We start from the raw sequence: 21,624 nt of genomic DNA on the forward strand, positions 1-21,624 counted from the left end.
GTCGGGGGCACCTGTGGCAGCCCAAGCGCTCTACCAGTGAAAATAGGCTCCTGAGTTCCGTTTTCAGCTGAGACGGCCTCCTGCAACTCTCTGCCACCGAAAACGGAGCACGCGGCCTTCCCAAGCTCCATTTTTGCTGGCCGGTCCTTTGCCGTTTCCGGGATGGCCCTACGGGCCAGATCTAAACACCCCGCAGGCTGGATTCAGCTCCCGGACCTTGAGTTTGAAACCCCTGCTTTAGGCCAATTGCCAGGAGATGGTGAATTCTAGTCTCACCTTAGGTATGAAAGCCAGCTGGGTGACTCTGGGCCAGTCACTCTCTCTCAGCGCAACCCACCTCCTGTTGTGGGGAAAATAGGAGGAGGAAGGTGTATTGGATATGTTCACTGCCTTGAATTATTTCTAAAAATAGTAAAGACGGGATACAAATGAATAAATATATACCCTGCCTTGAAATATTCAACAAATGGTCTCAGGTAAGACATATGAAGGCTTAGCTGCATAAGCCCAATCTACAAGATAAATATTTTATGATCCACCTGTCCCTACTTTAACAGGAACAGAGTTGGAAGGGACCTTTGAGGTCATCTAGTCCAACCCCCTGCTCGCACAGGAGACCTGTACTAGGGATTCGAACCGCCCTACTGCCGACCTTTCTGATCGACAAGCTCAGTGTCTTAGCTACTGAGCCACCTAGTCAGGCGTTACTTGGCTTAAAGTGGAGGCCAGTGGTGGGTTCCTCCCGGTTCGGCCCGGTTCTGCTGAGCCGATTGCGGTGACGATATGATGTCACCGAACCGGTTTTGCCCCCTCCGGCCCCTGGGCCTCCCGCCCCTCCCCACGTTATTCTTACCTTTTATTTGGCCCCAACCCCAATCTATTGCTGCCTCCTGAGTCACGGCTGATCAGCTAGAAGGAAAAAACTGTTTAAACTCTTGCCACGGGGCTTCAAAGGGCTGATCAGTGTTAAAAGGCAGTGTGGTGGTAGACCGGTGCCTCCAAAAACAAATGAGTAGACCGGTGCCTGCAAAAATAAATGGGTAGACCAGTGCCTCCAAAAGTGAATGAGTAGACCGGTGCCTGTAAAAATAAATGGATAGACCAGTGCCTCCAAAAACAAATGGGTAGACCGGTACAAGCAAGCAGTTAAAAGCCTGGTAGACCAGTACCTCTGCTAAATCCTAAAGAATTGTCACATGACCATCAAGCCATGCCCACAAAATAAGCCACGCCCACAGAACCAGTAGTAAAAAAAATTAGAACCCACCCCTGGTGGAGGCCATATGATGGATTGTCTATTTTACTTCCTAACAATCCAAGGAGGGCGAAATACACTAAGCGAAGAGACACTTATTGGCTATGTTCACACAAGATGTTTAATTCATTTTCAGGTTTTACACAATACTGGTGATTTGGTCTGGCTTAGGAGAATTGGTTATTCCATTGTTGCATGGATTACAGCTAAGCCTAAACCTCACGCTTTTCTCGCTGGGCTTGTGCAAACTGGAAAGGAAAACGCAGAGCATGTCAGGATTGGCATTTGCAGATAACCCTAGATTCTTAACTGAATTATGTTATTGAGCTTCTGGACAATCAGGTTATCTAGGCAGAGCAGGAAAAAGTGAGGTTATCAATGGAATGTATAGAGCCTTAAACATCTAATTAAAAAAGAAATCATTTAGAATAGAATAGAACTGTGCTGGTGAACCTATGGCACGCGTGCCACAGGTGGCACACGGAGACATATTGGTGGACACATGTGCGTGCTGGCCAGCTGATTTTTGGGCCTTCCGGTCCCACTGGAAGTTGGGAAACGGACTGTTTCTGGCCTCCGGAGGTCCTCCAGGGGGGTGGGGAAGGCTGTTTTTGCCGTCCCCAGACTCCTAGAAAGCTCTGGAGCCTGGTAAGGGTGAAAAATGGGCCTTCCACCGGAAGTCGGGAAATGGGCTGTTTCTGGTCTCCGGAGGGCCTCCGGCAGGGTGGGGAAGGCCATTTTCACCCTCCCCAGGCTCCAAGAAAGCCTCTGGAGCCTGGGGAGGGCAAAAAACGGGCCTACCGGGCCCACCGGGCCATCACGTGCCAAAAGCAGGGGGGGAGCGTGTGTGTGTGGGGGTCACATCCACATGCACGGGAGGGTGGGGCACATTGAATTATGGATGTGGGCGCGCATGCCCACGACCCCCCCACGCGACCCCTGCTTTTGGCACGCAACGGCAAAAAGGTTAGCCATCACTGGAATAGAATAACAGAGGTGGAAGGGACCTTGTAGGTCATCTAGGCCAACCCCCTGCTCAAGCGGGAGACCCAGCCTATACCATTTCAACCAGATGGCTGTCCAGTCTCTTCTTGAAAGCCTCCAGTGATGAAACTCCCACAACTTCTGAAGTTGTTCTGTTAGGAAATTTCTCCTTAGTTCTAAGTTGGTTCTCTCCATGGTTAGTAAAGAATCAAGAGCCTTGGTAGTACAGTGGTCTAAGCACCCTGTTATTAAGACCAGCTGCCTGCAATTACTGCAGGTTCGAATCTCGCCAGGCTCAAGGTTGACTCAGCCTTCCATCCTTTCTAAGGTAGGTAAATTGAGGACCCAGTTTGTGGGGGCAATAAGCTGACTTTGTATAAATATACAAAAGGATGAAGGCTATTGCTTAACGCATTGTAAGCCGCCCTGAGTCTCCGGAGAAGAGCGGCATATAAATCAAATTTTAAAAAAAAAGTAAATTAGTAAAGAATCAAAATAAAAAGGCAAACATGGAAGAAAGGTTAAGGCAAACTAAGCACTTCTAGTTTCAGTATCCACATTCCAGAGGGATGTCAAGCTATTTCTCCAAACGTCTTCAGTTCTCCAGGAATAGCAACAAGGACCACATTTTCTAACCTTTTATTTTCAAGAAAGGGCATCCAACTCAAAGGGAAGATTTTTATTTTTTTTTTATGTGTGGAAGATTTTTTTCTCTCTCATTCTTCCAGTCCAAAACCACCACACTTCTCAATTTAACTCTGGTTAAATCGTATTATTCCGAACAGATTCTTGAATTTGTGATGAGGAAAGTCCACCCTATTCGAAATGTGGTGGCTTCTCAAAATTTGAAAATCCTGTCACCGTTGTTGTGACAATTCTCTAGGGGTTTACAACTTTAGGAGGTTTCCAATCAATGACTTGGCACTTGTTTAGTTCTCATTTGGATGAACCAGTTGTGCATATTTGCTTAATTTAGCCCACCATTCCTTGCAGAAGACAATATATTAAAAACTGACTGAGCTGTCTTGAGATTTGTACATCATGCAAAAACACCGATGGAGGCACATTAATTAAGCTTAGGATATGATGGAAATGCATTACAGGTATACCTCCATGACCACAGTTGAGTCCAAAATTTCCATTGCTAAGTGGGATAAGTTGGTAAGTGAGTTTTGCCCCATTTTACAACCCTTCTTTACAGATTAACAGAGTTGGAAGGGATCTTGTGGGTCATCTAGTCCAACCCCCTGCCCAAGCAGGAGACCCTACACCATTTCTGACAAATGGCAGTCAAATCTCTTCTTGAAAGTCTCAAGTGATGGAGCTCCCACAACTTCTGAAGGCAACTTCTGTTCCATTGTAGGTCATCTAGTCCAACAACCCGCCCAAACAGGAGACCCTTATAATACTATATCTGACAGATGGCTGTCCAGTCTCTTCTTGAAAGCTTCCAATGATGAAGCTCCCACAACTACTGAAGGCAACTTCTGTTCTATTGGTTGGTTATTCTCACTGTCAGAAAATTTCTCCTTATTTTCAGGTTGAATCTCTCCTTGTTCAGTTTCCATCTATTATTCATTGTCTGACCTACAGGTGCTTTGGAAAATAGCTTGACCCCTTCCTCTCTGTGGCAGCCCCTCAAATATTGCAACACTGCTATCCTGTCTCCCCTGGTCCTTCTCTTCACTAGACTAGCCATGCCCAGTTCTTGCAACCGTTCATCGTATGTTTTAGTCTCCAGTCCCCTCATCATCCTGGTTGCTCTTCTCTGCACTCTTTCTAGACTCTCAACCTCTTTTTTATAGTGTGGTGACCAAAACTGGATGCAGTATTCTAGGTGTGGTCTTACTAAGGCTTTATAGAGTGGTATTAGTACCTCACTTGATCTTGATTGTATCCCTCTGTTAATGCAATTTAGGATTGCATTGGCTTTTTTGGCTGTCGCTGCACACTGTTGGCTCATATTTACTAGGTTGTCCACTTAGACTCCAAGATCCCTCCCACCACAGATATTAAGTGGCTGCAGTTGTTAAGTTAGTAACACGGTTGTTACGTGAATCTGGCTTCCCCATTGACTTTGTTTGTCAGAAGGTCACAAAAGGTGACCCCATGACCCCGGGACACTCCAACCATCATAATATGAGCCATTTGTCAAGCGGCCGAATTTTGATCATGTGAATGTACAGCCCTCTCTAAGCGGTTTTTACAGAGTCAGCCTATTGTCCCCAACAATCTGGGTCCTCATTTTACCCACCTCGGAAGGATGGGAGGCTGAGTCAACCTTGAGCCTGGTGAGATTCAAACTGCCAAATTGCAGGCAACCGGCAGTCAGCAGAAGTAGCCTGCAGTACTGCACTCTAACCACTGCGCCACCACGGCTCAAATGGTTGTAAGTCAAGACCTTCCTGTATTGTTACTGTCTTTTCCCTGATTTGATGAACCATGTTGTGTGAACATAACGACTGAGAAAGGAAAGTAGAAAGGAAAGAAGGGAGGGAGATGGAAGAAATTGAGAAGAAAGATTGCTGTACAATAAAAAAGATGAAATGGAAGAAAGGCAACCCCGAACATGCATAAATGCACTAGGATAAAGAATGAGTTATTTAAAAAATAAAAGAGAATAAATATGAGTTAAAAGAGAAAAATTAGAATTTGAGGGCAAATAAAGATGTTGTTTATACAAATAAGCATAGAAATTTTAAGACACAAAAAAACGGAAAAAGGAAATTTTGGCAAAATTTTTTACTGAGTAAAATGTATTTGAATATGTTAAATTGTATAAGTTATGATATGGCCAATACTCTGTTCATAAAATATGCAGGGGAAAATGGGGGGAAAAATCAATAAAACTTGATTAAAAAAAAAAAAAAAACTACTGAGAAAGTATTTCAAACAGTCTCCAAGACAAAATCCAATGCAGCTTCTACATCTTTGGCCTTTCTTTCCATAAGAGCCTCCTTGTGAGCATTAGAGCAGGATAATGCCCAGTGAAATATTAATAAAATCATCGGCATCTTCTCTTTACCGTGTATATACTAGATGGCTTTAGGCCTCCAAGTTCAGTTTTGAGGCACCAAAACTGACTTATATTTCAACGTTGCTTTAAAGCAGCTGCCTCCTAAATATTTTGGCCTGTAACCAGTGGGTGTCTGGTGGTGGTGGGGAGGGAGCCAAAAAGCAGATAAAATAACAATGTTGGAAGGGACCTTGGAGATCTTCTCGCTCAACCCTCTGCTCAAGGAGGAAACCCTATAGCAGGAGAACACTGCTATCATGTCACCCCTAAAACTTCTTTTCATTAAACTAGAGGAGGAGGAGGAGGAGGAAGAGGAGGAGGAGGGGAAGGAGATGCCATCTTGCTGATGTTGACCCTCTCACATGGCTGTGCTGCTGAGATTGGTTCCCATAACACACTGAGGCAGTGGTGGGTTCCTCCCGGTTCAGCCTGGTTCGGCCGAGCCGGTAGCGGTGACGATATGACGTCATTGAACCGGTTCTGTCGCCCCGCCCCCCGCGTTATTCTTACCTTTTATTTGGCCCCACCCCCAATCTATTGCTGTCTCCTGAGTCCCAGCTGATCTGCTAGAAGGAAAAAAGCTGTTTAAACTCTTGCCGTGGGGCTTCAAAGGGCTGCCCTACAGCTAATCAGTATTAAAAGGCAGTGTGCTAGTAGACCAGTGCCTCCAAAAATAAATTAGTAGACCAGTGCCTGCAAAAACAAATGGGTAGACTAATGCCTGCAAAAATAAATGAGTAGACCAGTACCTGCAAAAATAAATGGATAGACCAGTGCCTGCAAAAATAAATGGGTAGATTAATGCCTGCAAAAATAAATGAGTAGACCAGTACCTGCAAAAATAAATGGATAGACCAGTGCCTGCAAAAATAAATGGGTAGACTAATGCCTGCAAAAATAAATGAGTAGACCAGTACCGGCAAAAATAAATAAGTAGACCAGAGCCTGCAAAAACAAATTGGTAGACTAATGCCTGCAAAATTAAATGAGTAAACCGGTGCTTGCAAAAATAAATAGGTAGACCGGTACAGCTCTGCAAGGAGTTAAAAGCCTAGTAGATCAGTACCTCTGCTAAATCCTAAAGAATTGTCACATGACCATCGAGCCATGCCACAAAATAAGCCATGCCCACAGAACCGGTAGTACAAAATTTTAGAACCCACCCCTGCACTGAGCAGTATGATCCAAAGCCCTGTTCCGGAGAGGCATTATGGGATCGGTAGCCCCAAAATTCTGGAAGGAGTCCAGTCTAGGAAAGGCTGCATTTAAGGGTTTCAAGTTAGAACATCCTCCGGAAGGACTTTAAACTACAACACGCACTTTATAAATGCAAAGCCGTTATTTAAACGTCAGACATCTTTCTTGGGACCCTCAGTCATGGCAATAGGAAGGAAGAGTATGCTCATGGGGCCGCTTGGCTAATGAACCTTGAGGCTTTGTGATAATTGGCAGCCGCTTGGAAAACTCATGCCTTCCCAGCCAAAAATACAAAGCCATTTCAGTTTATGAAATGTTTCCAACTGGTTCTGCGCCGTCCTTATTATTTAAATGATATGTGGGTCCTTTGGGTTGCGCTGCAACATTCTTGGCTAGTGGCCTCTCTGGTTCTTGGCCAAGCTGAGCTCGTGCTTGCGCTGCGCTCCGAAAACCACCGAGAACCATAAATTTCGCTGCTGCCCGTGGGCAAATGCTTCTCTCTTTTGGCTGAGCAGGAGAATGCGAAAGGGGTGTTTTGGCACTGCAATTCAATTCGGAATAGAGATGGAAGGGACCTTGGAGGTCTTCTAGTCCAGCGATTTCCAACCTTGGCAACTTTAAGACTTGTGGACTTCGACTCCCAGAATTCCTCAACCAGCAAAGCTCTGAACCAAAGTTGAAGTCCACAAGTCTCAAAGTTGGCAAGGTTGGAGACCCCTGTTCTAGTCCAACCCCCTGCATAAGTAGGAGACCTCGTGTTAAGGATATTGGTGTTGTGTTACCCACCAGCAGAGTAAATGCACAAGGAAACGTTGCTGAGAGCAATGAATAAGAGATATGCAAACTGGTTTATCAAAAGCTTACTTTATAGTAGAAAAACAGTCTCATAGTCTTTAAACAAATTCCAAGTCTTTGCCAGTTAAATCAGTCCAGTAGTTACAGAATCTTCTTACCCAACAAACAGTAGTTGGTTAGAATAACAAACTCACTCTGGTTCACAAGCCACGATGGTAGCAGATCCATCAAACCATGATTAGCAGATAGCAACTCCTCTCAATGGTAGCTTATCATAGCAACTCCACACGCAATGGTAGCATATCACATCAGCTCCATACACAATGGCAGCATATCATAGCAGCAACTGAACACGTTACAGTACCTTTCTTAAATACATTCACAACCAGTCATTATCTAATTACAGCATGACTCAGCATTACAATGATTCAGCAGTAAAGCCTTAAAGTCACACAATACATATTCATATTAAAGTCACAGAACACATATATTGCCTGGACAACTTGTTAGGCTCAAACCATATCCTAACACCTAGGGGTCCCCAACCCCCAGTCCGTGAACTGGCACTGGTCTGTCAGATGCCAGCAACCAGTCTGTGCAAACAAGTGAAGCCCCATTTGCGGGATATGGGCAGCATTCAAAACGACGCCCCCTCTGGGCCGCGGAAAAACCTTTCTCCACAGAACCATACCCTGGTGCCCAAACGGTTGTGGGCCTCTGCCCTATCCCATTTCAGACAAGTGGCTGACCAGTCTTTTCTTAAAAGCCTCAAGTGAAAATATATTTTATATTAATATAAAAACTATACGCTGCTATGGGTCCATGTGAAGTGTGGCAGTGCCTACACAAGAGAACAGAATAACCAGAGGTGGTATTCAGCTGGTTTAGACTGGTTCAGGCGAACCTGCTGACCTAGTCACGACCTGCGGGTGGGCCTGCCCACCTACCCGGGTGCAATCCCGTGTTTTGGATGTTGCGTGTAAGTGTGGACAGCGTGCACGAGCGAATTGCTGTGTTGTTTGACATCACATGTACATGTGGACAGAGCGTGCGAGCAAATTGCTGTGTTGTTTGACGTCGCATGTATGTGTGGAGGGTGCGTGTGAGCAAATTGCTGTGCTTTGTGATGCCGCACACCAGTGGTGGGTCGCCTCCGGTTCAGTCCGGTTCTTGCAAACCGGTAGTAAAACCGGGGGAAAGCTCCGCCCACCCACCCGGATGTTGTCATTCACTCACGTGTGCGCGTGATCCCATTGCGAACCGGTAATAAAGATAAGTAGAACCCACCCCTGCCGCACATATGTGTGGACGGTGCCCACTCACATTTCCGATTGCTACAGTATGTGAATTCCACCTCTGAGAATAACAGAGTTGAAAGGGATCTTGGAGGTCTTCTAGTCTAACCCCTCTGCTCAGGCAGGAAACCCTATAGAATTTCAGACAAATGGTTGTCCGATCTCTTCTTTAAAAGCTTCAGTGATGGAGCAAGCACAACTTCTGGAGGCAAGTCGTTCCACTGATTAATTGTTCTCACTGTTAGAAACTTTCTCCTTAATTCCACGTTGCTTCTCTCCTTGATTAGTTTCCATCCATTGTTTCTTATCCTGACCTCTGGTGCTTTGGAATATAAATTGACTTCCTCTCTTCTTTGTGGCAGCTCCTCAAATACTGGAACACTGTTATGTCTGTTAGGAAATGGTTATTTGTCTAACTAGTTGGTCAGGTAATATATAAACCAACAATGTATGTTTGCAGTCAGAAAGGTATTATATTGCTTTAAGAGTGTTTTGCATCATCCTGTATGGCTAAGCTCTGTAGCCAATGTACTTAAGGGAAGTCAGGATCATGGCTTGTGTGGACACTACACCATTTTACCTGCTTATTTGCTGTAACTCTCTACCTGATCTCTCTGCATGATCACTGTTTGATCATAGCTACATGTTGCTTTCTACTATTTATTGAATGTTTTGATATTGAACTTGTTCCTGTTTGAAACTCAAGAAGAACTGTTTTAATGTGTATGACTACAACTGGTAAGAAGACTTTGTACTTGAAATATCCCTGGATTGATCTTTTAACTCTCGTCTTATCTGTGTATGACTTGGATTGTTTTTGGATTTTGCTTTACTTTTTCTAAAAGTAAAAGACTACAACAACTCAGTGTGTTTGTATGTTGACTGTGATTGTTCACAACCATTCCCAGTCGCTTTTCATGCGTTTACTCAAAGGGTACTCTGCTCAATAACCTACAACATCGGTTGTGAGCCAAGAATATCCTTAACAATGTCATTAACTAGATAAACCCAATTCCTGCAACCGTTCTTCATATGTTTTAGTGTCCAGGTCTTTAATCATCTTAGTTGCTGTTCACTGCACTTTTTCCAAAGTCTCAACATCTTTTTTGTAAAGTGGCGACCAAAACTGGATGCAGTATTCCAGGTGTGGTCTTACTAAGGCTTTATAAGGCGGTACTAATACTAATACTTCACGTCATTTTGATTCTGTTCCTCTGTTTATACAACCAAGGATTGTATTCGTTTTTTTGGCTGCTGCCGCACCCAACAGGCACATGTTTAAGTGATCGTCCACTGGGACGCCAAGGTCCTAATGATTTCTGTGCTCCATCTCCCCACCCCTCTAGAGCTTGGGGACCTTGTGATATGCGAACACGAGCGGTCAGTGCACCTCTTTGTGGACTCGCTTGTGAACAAGGACAAGCAGAGTTTTGCCTTCCAATGCACGGATTCCGGACGCTTCAAGAAGGGCATTTGCTTGAGCTGTCGGAAGAATCGCTGCAACGGCATCGGATACAACACCAAGAAGATGAGGAACAAGCGCAACAGCAAGATGTACCTCAAGACAAGGGCTGGCATGCCTTTCAAAGGTAAGGTGAAAATTTGGGGCTCAATTTTGTTCGTAAGTCAGATTCCCGTTGCTAAGCGAGACAGTGGTTAAGTGAGTTTTGCCCCATTCTGTGACCTTTCCTGCCACCATTGTTAAGTGAATTACAGCAATTGTTAAGTTAGTAACACGGTTGTTAAGTGAGTCTGGCTTCACCGTTGACTTTGCTTGTCAGAAGGTCGCAAAAGGGGATCCCATGACCCCGGGACACTGCAACCGTCATAAATATGAGCCAGTTGCCAAGCGTCCAAATGTTGATCAGGTGACTGTGGGGTTACTGTGTGAAAAACAACCATAAGTCATTTTTTTTCAGTGCCGTTCCCCAGTCCATGGGAAAGCCAGATTTACTTTACGACTGTGTTACTAACTTAACAATTGCAGTGATTCACTTAACGACGATGGCAAGAAAGGTCGTAAAATGATGCAAAACTCGCTTAACAACTGTCTTGCGATGGAACTTTTGGACTCAATTATGCTCATGGTCCATGGACTGCCTACAGTTAATTTACCGGTGTGCAAGAGCTTTGCTGTGGATCAAAGACAGCTGCCTTCTTTCTCCTCCATGTAGTACGGAATCCAACATCCATGCCCTACTGCTTTTCTGGTTCTCTCTAGTCAGCGGTCAGTTTCAGATTATGTTACTACCGGTTTGCCCCGCGCGTGCATGCGCCCGGTTCACACATGCACCTGCCTTCCACACATGTGCCCAGCATTCTGCACATGTGCTTTGCTCACATGCGTACCTTCTATGCATGCACTCGCCCTCAAACATGTGCCTAAATAGGATGGCATAGAGCTGGGGTTGGTGCTGGGCCCACCTGTAATTTCTGCTACCAGTTCGGGCGAACCAATCTGAACCGGCTGAATATCACCTCTGTCTCTAGTCTTCTAGTTTGGGGCACCAACAACACATATGGCACTCAGATCCTCTGCCCCTTGGACCCTCCCCTTGCAAGCCATGTCTGCTTATGTTACCACAAATTTGCAAGTCTAATTTTGGGCTCTTGTCTTCCCGCAGTTTTCCACTATCAGCTGAAGATCCATGTCTTCAGCTACAAAAGTCTGGGAGAAACCGAACCAGCATTTTCTGTCACCTTCTATGGGACCAGTGGAGATTCTGAACCTCTACCTCTGGAAGTGTAAGTGGAAAATTTCAAATATCAGTCATTCTCGTTAAAGTTGAGATTGTTTTTTCTAAGAAGGCCACCTCCATGTTTTGTTTCCTCAACTCTGTCCTAGGAAGACTTGGTAGATCCCTTGTTTTAAAGAGGGGGACAGTCCAGAGCCTTGGTAAGACCACACCTGAAATACTGTGTCCAGTTTTGGTCACCACGTTACAAAAAAAGATGTTGAGACTTTGGAAAAAGTGCAGAGAAGAGCAACTAAGATGATTAAAGGCCTGGGGACTAAAACATATGAAGGACTTGGGTTTGGCTAGTCTAGTGAAAAGAAGGACTAGGGGTGACATGATAGCAGTGTTCCAGTATTTGAGAGGTTGCCACAAAGAAGACACATTGTCTGAAATGGTATAGGTGTCAGGTTTCGATGTCATCTCAAATAAATTGCACTCCCAAACAATTAACCTTTGCTGAAATATTCCATTTATTGAGTACGACAGATCTCGCCCCGACTTCGTCGTAGCCGATACTAACCCTCTGACCCCCAAACCCTTCCCTTTCCATTCCCCAATTCTCATCTTCTCATTGGCCATCTTCCAAGTCAGTCTCCCCAGCTTCTGACCTCACCCCACAGGAATGTTCCCCCCTCCCATCCCATCTCCTAGGGGATATTATCTACAGAGAAAATAAGTAGGTGAAAAGTCAAGCCTCGTCTTTTTATGGCAGCATCAGAATGCTAACATCAGGATCTCCTGCTGGAGTAGAAGGCTAGACTAGAAGACCTCCAAGGTACCTTCCAGCTCTATCCTGATATTCCGATATTTAGGGAAGTTCTCAAATGTCTTTGTGTTCCTACACCGCATGTATTAGCACCCCTATAATTTGAAATTAGGATTGGGAACTTCCAGCTCGTGGGTCTAATCCAGGGGTGAAATCCAGCAGGTTCTGGAGAACCGGTAGTGGACATTTTGAGCAGTTTGGAGAACCGGCAAATACTACCTCTGGCTGGCCCCAGAGTGGGGTGGGAATGGAGATTTTGCAGTATCCTTCCCCCAGGAGTGGGGTGGGAATCAGTGGTGGGTTGCCCCCGGTTCGCACCGGTTCTATAGAACCGGTAATAAAACCGTTGGGAGGCTCCGCCCATCGACCCCGACATCATCAAAATGCTTCTGCACATGCTCCGTTGCGAACTGGTAGTAAAGGTAAGTAGAACCCACCCCTGGTGGGAATGGGGATTTTGCAGTATCCTTCCCCTGCCATGCCCACCAAGTCACGCCCACCAAGCCACACCACAACACACCACGCCCACCAAGCCACGCCCACAGAACCAGTAGTAAAAAAAGTTGGATTTCACCACTGGTCTAATCCATCTCATCAGCTTAACTCTTGAACCCCTTGCCGTCTTCCCTCTGGAACAAGGCTGAGCTGGTGGAGGAATGATCATCTGTTCAATGTTGGCTTCCTTTTCAGATCTGATCAAATTGGCCTGAACTATACAAACACCTTCCTGGTCTACACAGGGGAAGATTTGGGTGATATTCTAAAGATCAAACTCACCTGGGAAATCACCACTAAGTCCTGGTACAACTTTTGGAGCCAAATGAAAACATACTGGTCCAAGTCCGATCCGTCATCCAAAGAACTACAGATCAGACGGATCCGCGTGAAGTCGGGCGAAACGCAGAAGAAGTAAGGATCTTGGTGAAGGATCACCAGTGGGGAGCAAGTGGTGTAACATCCCACAGTCTATTTCTGTTGGTCGAAATGGCTGGGAGGGAAGGGATGCTCAGTTTGAACTAAACAATTCACCTGTGCATGTACGTTTATGTACAGGTAGTCCTCGACTTACAACGGTTCATTTAGTGACCGCTCAAAGTTCCAACGGCACCGAAAAAAGGGACTTGTGAACGTTTTTCACACCTGACCGTTGCAGTATCCCTGTGGTCACGTGATCAAAATTCAGGCGCCTGGCAACTGATTCATATTTATGACGGTTGCAGTGTCCCCGGGGTCAAGTCACTCTTTGGCAACTTTCTGAAAAGCAAAGTCAATGGGGACGCCAGATTCACTTAACAACCCGTTACTAACTTAGCAGCTGGCGTGATTCACTTAACAAATGTGGCAAGAAAGGTCATAAAATGAGACAAAACTCACTTAACAAATGCCTCGCTTAGGAACACAAATTTGGGGTCGTAAATCGAGAACATGAAGGTGCATGTTCCCAGAGAAGCAAACTCAATGGGGGAAGCTGGATTCGCTTAATGACCATGGGATTCAAATAACGCCTGCAATGATTCTTTTAACCGTGACAAAAAAAAAAATATCGTAAAATCAGGAAGCAACTGGCTTAATGACCCCCTTGCTTAGCAATGTAAATGTTAGTTCCAATTGTGGTCAGAAGTCGAGGACTAGCTCTATTTTGCTCTTCAGCATTTCTTTTTTCAAAAATTAAAACAAACTCCCACCCACACCCCTGGAAATCAAAATCAGGTGAAATAAAGTGCAAAGAAAGGGATTTGAAAGGGGATGATAGGATGTTAAAAGTGATATTAAAAAAAATAAGAAAATGATGTTAAAAAAGCAGTGAATACATTCTAGTAGCTATTTTAGTTGTGAATCCTCATAATCTGGTTTCATGTTCAGGTGGTAAATTAAAATTGCTTTTAGAAGCTGGATTTTAGTTAGCCAGAAAAAAAAAAAAAAGGCCTGAATAATACCTTAAGACAGAGGTCCTTCAAACTTGGCAGCTTTAAGGCTGGTGGACTTCAACTCCCAGAATTCTCATGACCCTAACCCAGAATTCTCATTTTGGGAGTTGAAGTCCACCAGTCTTAAAAGCTGCCAAGTTTGAAGGACCTCTGCCTTCAAACCCACATCTTTACAAATGGACTCAAGGATATAGCTGGAATAACTTTTTTACAAACTGGAAAATTAATTTAAGGGAAACAGTCTGTTCATCTGCTCTTTTCCCATAAATATAATTTAAACCATCCCCAATCTATAAAACTTTTGGTTTTTCATGATAATAGATGTCAACGAACTCTTCGTAGAAAGTATCTGTCGGAGGAAATGTGAATGACTCAGAGAACAGCTCTCTCTGTTATCTCTTTGCGTGCTTGATTTTAAAACTTCATATTTATCTATCTACCCAGTAAGAATTTTTATCTATGGGGATCCTTGGTGCTCTCTGAGCTTGGTTGTTTCCTTGCAGATATTTCAGGGGTGGGTTCTAAAATTTTTTACTACCGGTTCTGTGGGCGTGGCTTATTTTGTGGGCGTGGCTTGATGGTCATGTGACAATTCTTTAGGATTTAGCAGAGGTACAGGTCTACCAGGCTTTTAACTGCTTGCAGAGCTGTACTGGCCTACTCATGTATTTTTGCAGGCACTGGTCTACCCATTTATTTTTACAGGCACCAGTCTACTCATGTATTTTTGCAGGCACTGGTCTACCCATTTATTTTTGCAGGCACCGGTCTACTCATTTGTTTTTGGAGGCACCGGTCTACCACCAAACTGCCTTTTACCACTGATCAGCTGTAGGGCGGCCCTTTGAAGCCCCACGGCAAGAGTTTAAACAGTTTTTTTCCTTATAGCCCATCAGCTGGGACTCAGGAGGCAGCAATAGATTGGGGTGGGGCCAAATAAAAGGTAAGAATAACGGGGGGGGGCAGAATCGGTTCGGTGACATCATATCGTCACCGCTACCGGCTCGGCAGATCCGGGAGGAACCTACCACTGAGATATTTCATTACCCAAACTAGGTAACATCACCAGCGCATCAATGCTGATGATGTTACCTAGTTTGGGTAATGAAATGCCTGAAAGAAAACAACCAAGCTCGGAGAGCACCAAGGACCCCTCATCTTAACTCCGAGCTACAAATATTCTCCTTTATCGGTATTTTTATCTATGCTTTCTGGAGTCACACAAAGGTCAACAAATCAGAAGCGAGCAGCCTATTGTTATCAAATCTCTTCTGTGTATAGTCAACTGATCCTCATCCAGGCTTACATTCCATTAGTTTACTAATCTGGAGCGAATCCAAGAATTTAACTCTCACCATCTCGAGGGAGACATTCCTCAAAGACCGCCCCAGTAGTAGGAGGGTAGGATGCTGCCGTTCTCCTGTCGGCTTGCAAAATTGGACATTCGGAAGAACCACAACTCTGTGTTGCAATTGTGGCGAGCGCCATTATGGTGTAGCAGTTGAAATGTTGGGTTAGGAACAAGGAGACCTTGGTTCTGTTTTTTTGACTTTAAGCCAGCCCCTCTCTCTCTGGGTTCTAGAACAAACATGGACTGTTGGTGAATATTTGAGACTAGGAGTGAGGAGACCTAAATTCATTTCACCCTCAGTCATGGAAGCTCCTGAGGGACTTTGGGCCTCCCTCTCATCCCAAGAACCAGAGTAATGTATACATCAGGGGTGTCAAACTTGATTTCATTGAGAGCCACATCAGGGTTGTGTTTGATCTGGGGGGTGTGTGGCCAGGGTGGGTGTGGCCAGCTCGATATCACTCATATCAGAGGTGCCTGTGGTGGCCCAAGCACTCTTTTTTTTTTTTTTTTAATTTGATTTATATGCCGCCCTTCTCCGGAGACTCAGGGCGGCTTACAATGCGCTAAGCAATAGCCTTCATCCTTTTTGTATATTTATACAAAGTCAGCTTATTGCCCCCACAACTGGGACCTCAATTTACCTACCTTAGAAAGGATGGAAGGCTGAGTCAACCTTGAGCCTTGGCGAGATTCGAACCTGCAGTAATTGCAGGCAGCTGGTCTTAATAACCAGCTTAATAACAGGGTGCCTTAGACCACTGTACTACCAAGGTTCTTGGCTCTGCCAGCGAAAACGGGCTCCCAAGCTCTGTTGCCTCCTGCAACCCTCTGTCAGTGAAAACGGAGCTTGGGAGAGCCACACAAGTTCTGTTTCCGGCTGTGACAGTCTCCTGCAACCCTCTGCCAGCTCCGTTTTTGCTGGCAACGGCACCATGGGCTGGTCCAGTGGTGGGCTGCCCCCGGTTTGGACTGGTTCTCAAGAACCGGTAGTGAAACCGGCGGGAGGCCCCGCCTACCACCCCTGATGTCATCATCAGCGTTCTGTGCATGCGCAGAAGGTTTGTGATCCCGTTGCAAACCGGTAGTAAAGTTAAGTAGAACCCACCCCTGGGGTGGTCCTTCGCTGTTTCCAGGGCGGTCCTGTGGGCCAGATCTAAGCATCCCATGGGCCAGATCTGGCCCCCGGGCCTTGAGTTTGACACCCCTGGTATAGGTAGTCCTCAATTTACAAGCATTCATTTAGTGACCATCTGAAGTTACAACAGCACTGAAAAACTGACTTATGACCGGTTTTGACACTCACAACCATTGTAGCCTTCTCATCGTCATGTGATCAACATTCAGTGTTTGGCAACTGCCGTGTATTTATGACAGTTACACTGGCCTAGGATCATGTGATCCCCATTTGTCACCTTCCCGGCTAGCTTCCAATAAGCAAAGTCAATGGGGGAATCCAGATTTGGTTAATGATCGCATGATTCACTTAATAACTGCAGTGATTTGCTTAACAACTCTAGCAAAAAAAAAGGTCATAAAAAGAGGCGCAGCTCACTTAACAACTGCCCTGCTTAGCAATGGAAATTTTGAGTTCAGCTGTGATTGTAAGTCCAGGTGTTATGGACGCCGGCCCCTCCAGCAGCCGAATCAGAGGAGGAAGAGGCGTGGGAGTCAGGATCAGCATCAAGGCAACCTGAGAGCTCCGAGGGGGAAGAGGGAATGGAGCTGGCAGAGAGAGAGACAGAGGCAGAGCCTGGGCTGCCCATCAGCCCTCAGATGGAGAGTCAACAGCCCCGCAGGTCTGGAGGTGGCTGATGAGGAAGAGGAGGAACAGCTGGGTCCAGTGCCTGACACGCGGATGCACAGAAGGCAGAGGAGAGGAGAGCAGTGGAAATCTATGGGCCGATCCTTGGGACGGAAGAGCCACCGCTGTTCCGGATAAAAGGCAGGGGCGGAGATGAATAGATGTGGCAGACAACTATTCATCTCCCGGCTGGTCGGACTTGTTAGCCAGCGTTGAGAGAGAAACTTTTTGTCAGGGTTGCTAGCGCTCCTAATAAAGGAGTTAACTTTAGAGGGTTTGTCGTGTTTGGAGAACTGGGTCAGAACACCAGGACTCCCCATCGCCTCAGCTATAGAAACTCTGTGGGTGATATTGGGCCAGTTCCTCTCTCTAGGAAGAGGCAGGCAGAATCTAAAACATGTACATTACTTTTAAACAAATATGCATGCATTTCTTTCAAAAATATATATACATGCTGTCCTTCAAAATGATGACTCTTGTGGAAACCTCTCTGTGTCTGAAATCAGTCTGAAAATGTCCAAACAGTAACACTGATACATGATAGAAGAGATAGCATGGGAGGTGGACATTCTGATGTAATAAAAAAGTAAGATATTAAATCCAATATTTAGGAAAATCAAAAGAAAAAGTTTGCCTCACATGGGGAACAGAGATGGTATTCAGCAGGTTCTGACCAGTTCTGGAGAATAGCGGAAATTATGAGTAGTTCGGAGAACTGGTAAATACTACCTCTGACTGGCCTGCCCCCTTTTATTCTCTGCCTCCCGAGTCCCAGCTGATCAGGAAGAAATGAGGATTTTGCAGTATCCTTCCCCTGGAGTAGGGTGGGAATGGAAATTTTACAGTATCCTTCCCCTGCCACACCCACCAAGCCACGTCCACCAAGCCACACCATGTCCACCAAGCCATGCCCACAGAACCGGTAGTAAAAAATTTTGAATCCCACCACTGATGGGAATGATAATGAAAGAAGGAAGATGGAAGGAAGCCATTTCTCTAGAACTGGGGTGGGGAACCATGGGCCCTTTTATGACTTGTGGACTTCAACTCCCAGAAAGGGCCACGGTTCTCCATCCCTGCTCTAGCACAATGTTTCTCAATCTTACCAACTTCAAAATATGTGGACTTCAACTCCCAGAGTTCCTCAGCTAGTATGCTAGCTGAAGAATTCTGGGAGATGAAGTCCACATGTCATAATTTGCCAAGGGTGAAAAACAATGATTTGGGAATTAACAGTTTTGTCAAAGAAAAGTTACAAAGTTGGAATAGATAGTTTAGCATCACTTTCCATTTAAAGGTCCTTGTGTTCTATGTGACTTAAAACACCTTTCGTTTTGTTTGTTTCAGGCTTGTGTTTTGTGCAGAAGAGCCTGGGAAGACCAACATATCTCCTAGCCAAGAACTCTGGTTTGTAAAATGCCGAGAAGGGTGGCAAAAATGGAACAGAACAATGTAAGTCCTGATACCAGTTCAGTATTTAATTGCTTGCAACACAATTAGCACGAGAGGTTATCTGAGTGTGTTACAGAGAAGACAATTGTTCCCCAAATCTATTGGGCAGGATTATCGCTTAAAACTTTAAAAATAGGAAAATACCTATTTTGGGAAGGTTTGGAAAGATGCAATGGACATCCAGAACATCCTCAAAATTTAGACTAACAGTGTGCCCTTTTAAGTTCCCTAACACCTCAAAAAGGCAAGGAACAAAGGAAGGAGAAAGGAAAGAAGTGAAGATGGCACATGAGGAGAAGGAGAAATAGTGCTGGAGGAGGAGAAGGAAGAGAGATGGTGATGGTGGACAAGGAAAAGGAGGAGAGATAGTGATGGTGGACAAGGAAAAGGAGGAGGAGAAGGAAGAGAGATGGTGATGGTGGACAAGGAAAAGGAGGAGGAGGAGAAATTGGTGGTGGAAGTGGTAGAGAAGGAGAAGAAGAAAGGAGGAGGAGGAAGAAGAGGAGGAAATCGAAATAAATCTCAAGTCCAAAGATGCTACTGATTACCATTTTGGGGCCTTCTGTGAAGCATCTGAAGAATACAAATTGCAAACTGGGAGTAAGGACATCTGTAAAGGAGGTTAAACAAGTCAACATGGTAGATAACTTGTATATAAAAATAAAAGAATAAGATTTTGATCACAGCAGTCCACATATCTTAAAGTTGCCAAGATTGGGAGAAACCCTGCTCTAAGAGAACTCTTGACCGTCCCTAGGTAAAATTGGGCACTGTACTCAGCATTTCCCACTACAAAGTAAATTTAGCTTTATGGTACCTGGAAGTCTTCATCAGTGGTTCTCCTCAAGCATGACAAGACTATTTGTGGTTCAGTGGCCATTAGTCAAATCTGAAACATCCCAGAAACTGCCTGAGACAGGAACTTGGCCTCCTCCCACAAATCTTTAGAGGGAGTTTCCCCCCCCCCTGTCTTGTTTCTCTTTGAGGCCAGTTCATCTTAAATGATTGTCAAAGCGCATCAAAGCTGTAATTTGAGCCTCTTAAATCATGCTCTTTGTTTTTTCCCTCTTCCTTTCTTAGACCAGGATAAAATCGGCATTGAAATGTCCTCCTTGAGAAGCCTCTTAGATCCATCAGGGACCAACCCAGCTGGAAAAAGCATTTGCTGCGACGAAAGACGAAAGACCGAAACATGTTTCTGCAGACTTTTTCCTCTGGCTTCCTCACTTGTCAGGGCTTGCAAGAGCTTGTAGTTTAAAGATGGATCTGTGGGGTTGCTAAAAACTATCTCAGCATGAATGATAATTCAGAGAACTTTCTATATTTATGGCTTCTACTTTTTTTTAAAAAAAGAATAATTTATTGGGAGGGAATAATAAACCCACCTGTTACAAAACTGGCCTCTTTTCAGAGAGCTTTTCTGGTTGTGCCTATGCCATCTTGCCTTGGTCAATGTTTGGGGTCTACGCCTCTTTTACAGGCCCAGTCAAAACAGATTGCACATTATTGCAACACCATGATTAATGTGAATGCAGACAGAGCCAATCATATGATGTAGAGCACTGTGGGGTCCTTGGTTCTCTCTGAGCTTGGTGGGGGTTTTTTTTGCAGACGTTTCATTACCCAACTCGATAACATCATCAGTGCTAGAAGAGAATGGGGTTTTCCTTCTGTTTATGTACTAGTAGCTTCAGTGGTGGGTTCTAACTGGCTTTACTACTGGTTCTCTTTGTACATGCGCTTCGCGCGTGATCGCCTCTTCGTGCACACGCTTTGCGCGCGACAGTTGCAATGTCCCGGGGTCATGGGATCACCTTTTGTGACCTTCTGACAAGCAAAGCCAATGGGGAAGCTAGATTCACTTAACAACCATGTCACTAGCTTAACAACTGCAGGGATTCCCTTAACAAGTGTGGCAAGAAAAGTCGTAAAATGGCCATTTAACAACTCTTCTTTAGCAACAGAAACTTTGGGGTCAATTGTGGTTCTAAGTCAATGACTGTCGTGGGAACACTTTAACATACATTAAGCATTCTTGATATGTCCAAATGAGGTCTGTCTCCTCTTGTAATTAATGAATAAAGTTGTTCGACTCTTCAAAGTTTGCAAAATTCCCACAGAAGACCCTTGAGAGTTTAAAGCAAGGGTCCCCAAACTTGGCAGCTTTAAGACTTGTGGACTTCAACTCCCAAAATTCTCCAGAATTCTCCAGCCAGCTATAACTCCCAATTCTGGGAGTTAAAGTCCACAAGTCTTAAAGCTGCCAAGTTTGAAGACGTCTGGTTTGAAGTGTTGCATTGAGCAAAATAAAATGATCTGAGGAGAATGTTAGCTCCTTCGGAAGAAAGGATGCCTATTTTTAAACCAGATTTCTCAAGGAACTTTTCTACTGCTAATTTTTTACGTATGGGTTAGCCGATCTCAACCAAAGTCTTTGGGGTTTTTTTTTCCCCCTATAGAGATGACATTTTGTCTTTGTTCTTTAGGAACAGAATTTGAGGTAATTTAACTGTGACCTGTGCCAACTTATGAAGTGATCCTGAAGCTCTGTCTGTGAAGTTAAATGTATATATAAAATGGGTTTTTGTAATAATTGCTCCTTCTCTATTTATTATTTTTTTCCAGAAATGTGCATTTGTATATTTATATAAAGAGGCTCTTTTTTTAAAAAAAAATAAAAATCAAATGTGTTTTTTTACAAGCCAGGAGCAGAAAAATAAACTCAGTGACTTCTTTAAAATCAGATGTGGACATTTTAATTCTTTCCTTTAAAAAAATCCTAATATGGAGGGTCTGTGGAGAGAAATCCATCCTGGAGGAACTCGGGAAACCTGTTCAGCTAAACAGACCCGTAAAGTTGGAATTCCCCCAAGTCACAGTCGGTTGGTTCCCTTCAAATCCTTCCAGCCTGGATTGTAAATTTGGACAAGGTTGCAAATCCAAAGAATAATTCTTCCACTTCATTCTTCTGGGAAGTGCAGATCTATGTTCTGACCCAGCTCCCCTGTAGTTGAAGCAATGATTCCTTTATTAGGAGCGCCAG

At 44.6% G+C, this 21,624-nt stretch overlaps 1 protein-coding gene across 1 annotated transcript in view; it reads left to right on the forward strand.

Annotated features, from left to right (window-relative positions):
• Window positions 1-21,324, forward strand: part of LIPG (lipase G, endothelial type) — a 44,586-nt gene extending 23,262 nt beyond the window's left edge. Inside the window, exons 6-10 of the mRNA XM_034401762.3 lie at window positions 9,889-10,131; window positions 11,167-11,287; window positions 12,737-12,955; window positions 18,477-18,581; window positions 19,662-21,324. Of these exons, the coding sequence (XP_034257653.2) occupies window positions 9,889-10,131; window positions 11,167-11,287; window positions 12,737-12,955; window positions 18,477-18,581; window positions 19,662-19,671 (698 nt within the window). The 3' untranslated portion in view covers window positions 19,672-21,324. The remainder of the gene's footprint in view (window positions 1-9,888; window positions 10,132-11,166; window positions 11,288-12,736; window positions 12,956-18,476; window positions 18,582-19,661) is intronic.
• The last annotated feature ends 300 nt before the right edge of the window (window positions 21,325-21,624 follow it).

Source organism: Pantherophis guttatus, chromosome 2 (assembly GCF_059756535.1).
Source record: "Pantherophis guttatus breed Tessera chromosome 2, ASM5975653v1, whole genome shotgun sequence".
Classification (NCBI taxonomy): domain Eukaryota; kingdom Metazoa; phylum Chordata; class Lepidosauria; order Squamata; family Colubridae; genus Pantherophis; species Pantherophis guttatus.